The sequence below is a fragment of the Bidens hawaiensis genome, unplaced genomic scaffold, assembly GCF_021521415.1.
Source record: "Bidens hawaiensis isolate Kalapana, Puna unplaced genomic scaffold, B.hawaiensis_p1.1 tig00012605_1, whole genome shotgun sequence".
Lineage (NCBI taxonomy): Eukaryota > Viridiplantae > Streptophyta > Magnoliopsida > Asterales > Asteraceae > Bidens > Bidens hawaiensis.
Genome location: NW_027492035.1, coordinates 599,654 through 605,556, shown reverse-complemented (window position 1 = coordinate 605,556; position 5,903 = coordinate 599,654). Strand labels below are relative to the sequence as shown.

General features: G+C 35.6%; 2 protein-coding genes across 2 annotated transcripts; both read left to right on the top strand.

The window, feature by feature from the left end:
* Positions 1–241: 241 nt before the first annotated feature.
* LOC143541498 (uncharacterized) lies at positions 242–1,367 on the top strand. Its single transcript, XM_077034314.1, has 2 exons — positions 242–1,190; positions 1,273–1,367. Exons 1-2 carry the CDS (start codon positions 248–250, stop codon positions 1,290–1,292), a joined length of 963 nt encoding a protein of 320 aa, XP_076890429.1. The 5' UTR covers positions 242–247; the 3' UTR covers positions 1,293–1,367.
* A 2,644-nt stretch (positions 1,368–4,011) lies between these two features.
* On the top strand, positions 4,012–4,956 carry LOC143541497 (uncharacterized). Its single transcript, XM_077034313.1, has 3 exons — positions 4,012–4,135; positions 4,219–4,545; positions 4,747–4,956. Exons 1-3 carry the CDS (start codon positions 4,069–4,071, stop codon positions 4,887–4,889), a joined length of 537 nt encoding a protein of 178 aa, XP_076890428.1. The 5' UTR covers positions 4,012–4,068; the 3' UTR covers positions 4,890–4,956.
* The last annotated feature ends 947 nt before the right edge of the window (positions 4,957–5,903 follow it).

The window sequence follows — 5,903 nt, the reverse complement described above, 5'->3', positions numbered from 1 at the left end:
AATTTTATGTTATTCCGGCTGATTTCTGGCTATCTGGATCATGAATGGGTCGAGGAGGGCTAAAACCTGTTTACTTCAAAAAATTAACACATAAAAATGTGTGCATAAAAAAACTAAATATTACATGCAAAATTCCAATTTGGTTTAGCAAGTTCTACAACATTGGTATCATTATAGTGATAGTTGCTGGTTGAAGTTTGTTACGAAATGTGACATTGAGTTCTGTTTTTCAGCTAACACTCCAGTGATGATGTCAACTTCCAAACCTCTATCAGAGACCACCAATTTCTCAACCCCAACAGCGATCGCAAGCACAAGCCAGCCAACATTAAAAAGAAGGAAGAATGTCCCTGCTGCTCCATCAGCTTCAAAGCGAACTCGGACTCAGCCATCAGCTCGGTCAACTGCTTCTGGCAAACCACCTGCAACAAAATCGTCAAATAATAATAATAATCAAGAAATCACTCCAATTCCATCAAACACTGCACCGACTACATTGTCACCGGTTCAAAGTTCTAGTGTGGCTAAGTGTCTTTTTAATGCTGGTCCCCAAACACCCTCACCGTCTCCAACTGTTTCACCAGTTGGTGATAATCAGACTCCACCATCAAGTAACAAGAAGACAGTTACACCTCCACCGTTTACATCAACGAACCGTACTGTTATCACATCCGAGACTATTCATGTGAGTCCTATGAAGCAAGTATCTTACTATTCAATCGAGAGGAATCAGTGCATTACATCACCATTGAAAACAGGTTTAAAGAGATCCAGCACAGTTAAAGGAAGGCTGGATTTTGATGGTTCTGAAACAGTGGCGGTTAATTCAGAGATTTTGACTTCTGATGAAAATACTGAATCTCTTTCTGAAGGCGACGCTTTTGACTTTGACTTGCCTAATTTTGATTGTTTAGGGCCGGATTTCAATCTGACGGCTTTGTTGGGTGATTTTGCTTTTGATGGTGAACAAATGGATTACTTAGGCCAGGGGGATAATGGATCTTCTCCTGAGTCTCTTTCACCAGATACAACGGTGGATGACAATGCGTGTGATCATGAGCTTGTTTCGGGAGTGTCTTCTACAGTGACTGAAATCTTATCTGAGCAAGACATGAATATGGCAGGTGCAGGGCCTAATTTGGTCACATCTGTGAAGTCTATAACTAAATCCATCAAAGTTTTTAGTCCTGGTATGTTGTGATTCTCACTGGTTGTTACATATTAATACAAACTATTAGTGCTTTGAGATATTGACTGATTTTTGTTGTGCAGTGAAAAGCCGAAATCCTTGAGGATTAGATGACTTGACTTACAATGCGGATGAAGTGGTTTGACAAGAGCAGCTTGCTAACATGGTGACAGACTGCTTTTTAATAAGTAGTCTTATGAATCTGATACAGTAGTAAATGTTGTTCACTTGCTTGGGATTAGACAGACTAATATATACCAATCTGATATTTCATTACTGATCATCTTTGTAGATATCTTTTTCTAGTTGACTTGGAATATAATGATGAATTCTTTAGTTTTTGATGAACCAAATATCTGTTAGTCTGGATTGAATATTGTGTTTTTTTTCACTTTACATTTTTGAATCAAACCGATGAAAATGAATACCTTGTTTAGGCCAGATTATGGATTTTTAAGTCATTTCTGTCCTTGTAATTTATGCCTTTGAAGCCCACTGTCTGAACTCAAAATGCTAAGACTATCTGCTATGGTGGAGGGCATCGAAGCCCGTCTCGCTATGGTTTAAAGCCCCTTGGCCTCTCAATATATATACACATATATATGTCTGTGTGTGTGAGAGATGGAGAAAGAGGGGGCCCACCCCACCTTCTCCGTGCCGGCCGTCCAGAAGACGCCCCCCTCCGCGCCTCCTCCCCCACGCCCCCTGGCGGTGTTCCCCCCCCCTCCTTCGGCGCCCATAGCAACAAGCCTAATGGATTTCATATTTTAAAGGCATATGAAACTATTTTTACAAATTTTGGTTGTGCCCTTGCCGGTTTGCCACATATGCTACCCTGATAGCATAATAGATTTTTATAAAAAAACACAAGTGAAACCAAAAATAACTGAAGTTCATTGTTTATCTAATATTTAAAAACTTAGAAAACCCTAATTTTTTTTAATATATATTTTCATGTTTTAATTTTTATTCGTCCCTATTATCGTGTGATGAATCTTCGTCTGTTTTAACCTGAGTTGTTGTGTGGGAAACTCATCAAATGCAGCTTTATGTCTGTCATTGCGACATACTTAAAGACTTGAAAAAAATGGGTAGAAGTGGAGCCACGACTTGTTCTTTCTCAACGACTAAAACCCGGTGCGGCTCGAGAACTGGTTTGAATGCCTAAATAGGGAACTCAATATATAAATTGGCGGTTTGAGTCGGATTAGAATTGGTTCCGGTAAATCCGTTTTTGAAGTGGCACCAATTAGGTTACAAACCGGCTTGGAAATCTAAATTGGTTTATTTAACACCTGTATTGTAATTTAGTGTAAATTGTAATGGGTTTTGGAATTGGTTTCGGCCAACAGGTTTGAGCCAACACATGGTGACGGGCGACCCATAATTCCATAAACATATCATCCCATCTATCCCTTAGGTGCTTTAAAAAATCGGTTTCGGAATCAAAATCGATTAAAAATCAGTTTGACAAGAACCAAAACTTGTTCCTATTAAGGAATAAGATACAAAATAATTGAAAATCACATTAATTATTCCTTTCCCTCAAAACCGTTGATCCTCATTCATAGGAATTTCCAAAATCACTCCCTTTTTATATATGTAACTGTACATCTTTTAGTTTATGTTTAGGCTTGAATTATGTTTTCTTTTCCTGTATAGATATGCATTCATATTTCACTTATAATAAGAACAATAAACATTTTTATATCTTTATATTACTTTCTTATTAGTTCCAATTACCTGAACCATAGAGTTCATACCAGTTTGAAAATTCCACCTTCTAAACTGGTTTGGAACCAAACGGTGACCAAACTCGTTAGAAACTTAGAGCAGAGCCAATTAGAGATATCAATGAGAAGCGAACATATTTTTGCTTGTTTTCAACATATTTAAAACTGCTTCAAATAGTACCTTTTATGTTTTTCTAATTTCAAAGTAATTTCATAGTAACCGGCAAGAACTCATAACGTGTATTATTTTTCAATTTTAGAAGAAAAGTTAACGTGTCATTTGACATGTGGTACTTACTTGGAATGTTCATGTTTATTGACTTGACTAGGTAAGCCGTAAACTAACGAATTTTGATCGTGACACGTGGACCCCAAACTTAATGGCAGTCTAGATTCTAGAAGGAAACAGATTCACATTCATATTGACATTTCACCGGCCACCTAATTCTACTTCCCTTCCATATTCATTATTATATTCAACGAAGACTTGTTCCATCTTAAATTTCTTGTGATAAATATAGACGTGATATATGTTTCATAAAAAAAAAACAAATTATTATTTTCTAATTCAGCTTAAAATAATTACCCACTTCGAAAAAAATGAAACAATTACTTATAAATAATTGAACTTTTAGCTCTTGATTATTTCAAATACTTCAATAAGCTTTTCCAATTAAATGATATCCTAATTGCAAAACTATTATTTTGTTGGTTGATTTTAAAGAAAGAACTTCTCTAACCAAGTTCATGGGTTTCTTATGATACGCAAAATGTTCAAATTCTGCAACGTATATAACATTTAGAAGTAGATTAGTTGCCGTTTGAAAAAATAACGCAAACGCATATTATTTAAGCATTTAACTTGAACTGAATATTCGTGAATATTCAAGAACAAGCTTTTTAAATAAATTATAGAATAATTCACAATTAAAAATGAACAATATATATTTTGTTGAAATGTAAAGTCGTCATCCCGCCGTATCTTCGCTTTGTTTCCTATTTTAAACGCGGTGCCTTCCGTCACTAAATTTATTCATTACCAACCTACCCCTTAGTCCTTTTATATATACACCCATATTCTCTAGCTTCAAACACAACAAGAAATCAACACAACACGACCTACCTTTGTATATCAAAACACAAAACATGTCTTCTTCCATGATGTTCTTGTCTTCGGTTCTCTTCTTTGCTTTCGCTCTTCAAGGAGCTCTAGGTATGTATTTATGAGTAAAATATTAGCTGTTAAAAGAAATTGTATATAAGTATTTATACTTACATGATTTGAATAAATTTCAGGGGAGATTGTGTGTGAGGACTTGCCGACGGAGGTTTGCTCGTTTTCCATCTCGTCATCTGGGAAGAGATGTTTGTTGGAGAACTACGAGAACAGCAAGGGAAAGACCGGGTATCAATGCACGACATCACAAGTGGTGGTGGAGAGGATGTCCGAGTATATTGAGACAGATGAATGTGTCAAGGCGTGTGGTGTCGATAGGAACTCCGTTGGGATTTCCTCCGACACCCTGCTTGAGCCACAATCCATCGCCAAAATCTGCTCAACCGCTTGCTACCAGAACTGCCCCAACATCGTTGATCTTTACTTCAACTTGGCTGCTGGTGAAGGTATATCTATCTCATTTGTTTACTTATTTTATTCTTCATTAAACTTAACCATAATTAACCGGTGCTTGTAAACTAAGAAAACTTGCCAATATGTTACAAAGTCAATATCACAAGTTAATCACATTTGAAGCAGCAACCATGACATGACATCATTAGGATTAATACTTAATAACTTAATAACATAATATTGTGATTTTTCAGGTGTGTTTTTGGGTGACTTGTGTGAGAAGCAAAGGAGCAACCCTCACCGTGCCATGATCGAGCTTCTAAGCTCTGGTGCTGCCGCTGGTCCCGCAGCTAGTGAGAACCTTAATGCTGGTGCACCGGCTCCGGCATCCATTTAAACCATCGATCTTTTCTTTCGTTATTTGTTTGTTTTTTTTTCTTTCATAAACATGTTACGGAGACGGAGGAATAATTTGGACTTATAGGAGTTCTTTTATTTTATATTTGTTTATGATCGAATAAATAAATAAATGCATTAGCATGCTATTAGGTAACACTTGTTTGTTTGCTTGATACTTAATATGGGATTCGATATCATATAACAGTTGAATGATCTAGATTAGGCTTACAATTTTTTTTTAAAACAAAGTTAAAAAAATCATACATATATTTACTTTGTCAATCAAAATGATTGAAAAATTCGATCAATTCATATAATATATTCAATTCACTTAAAAACAATTATGGGAACCAAAGAAACAAAACTTTCTAAAAGAAGTAATTACCATAAACAAAATTACCAAATAAATAAATAATGCGAAATGTACGAAGTGATCCAAAATTAAGGAGTCAATCGTGTTAGGTTGACGGGTTAATGTGTTTCGGGTTGGCATGTTAAGATTCTTCAACCCCAACCCAAACCATATATTCATTCGTGTCGTGTAGACTCATTTAAATTCGTGTCATGTTTCGGGTTAACCCATTTTATAATTCATTTACGAATATGAGTAAATACATAGTGACTTAGTAATAAATTAAACAATTAATTACTCTTATTTATATAAACATTTTAATAATGTGTGATACAAGCAATTGTTTTTGTGTAATTATCTGTCATTCTCAATTAACAGATATATGAAAAGTAAAAAATCTAAATATTTAGTGGTATCGGCCCCAACCATATCACCCTTCTTCCATCCTTCAGAACACTCAAACCACAGGTTGAGTCCATCAATCTACGCCATGCCCTAAGTCGACGCCGCCTCGTCGCTTTTCAAAATTTTCCCGTAGTTTAATTAAACAAAATAAAATATTTAAAAAACACAAAAAAACATATAATAAAATTGTTTCTCTTTTGTTTGGGAAAACTTTCATAAACTTGTTTCGCCTCTTCATAAGGCCACTTTTGCTCA

Bases quoted from the DNA above. Each gene is read 5' to 3' on its own strand.
- LOC143541498 (XM_077034314.1), top strand. From the start codon at position 248: ATGATGTCAACTTCCAAACCTCTATCAGAGACCACCAATTTCTCAACC. The intron at 1,191-1,272 runs GTATGTTGTGAT...TTTGTTGTGCAG, and splicing joins CATCAAAGTTTTTAGTCCTG to TGAAAAGCCGAAATCCTTGA.
- LOC143541497 (XM_077034313.1), top strand. From the start codon at position 4,069: ATGTCTTCTTCCATGATGTTCTTGTCTTCGGTTCTCTTCTTTGCTTTC. The intron at 4,136-4,218 runs GTATGTATTTAT...AATAAATTTCAG, and splicing joins CGCTCTTCAAGGAGCTCTAG to GGGAGATTGTGTGTGAGGAC. The intron at 4,546-4,746 runs GTATATCTATCT...GTGATTTTTCAG, and splicing joins CAACTTGGCTGCTGGTGAAG to GTGTGTTTTTGGGTGACTTG.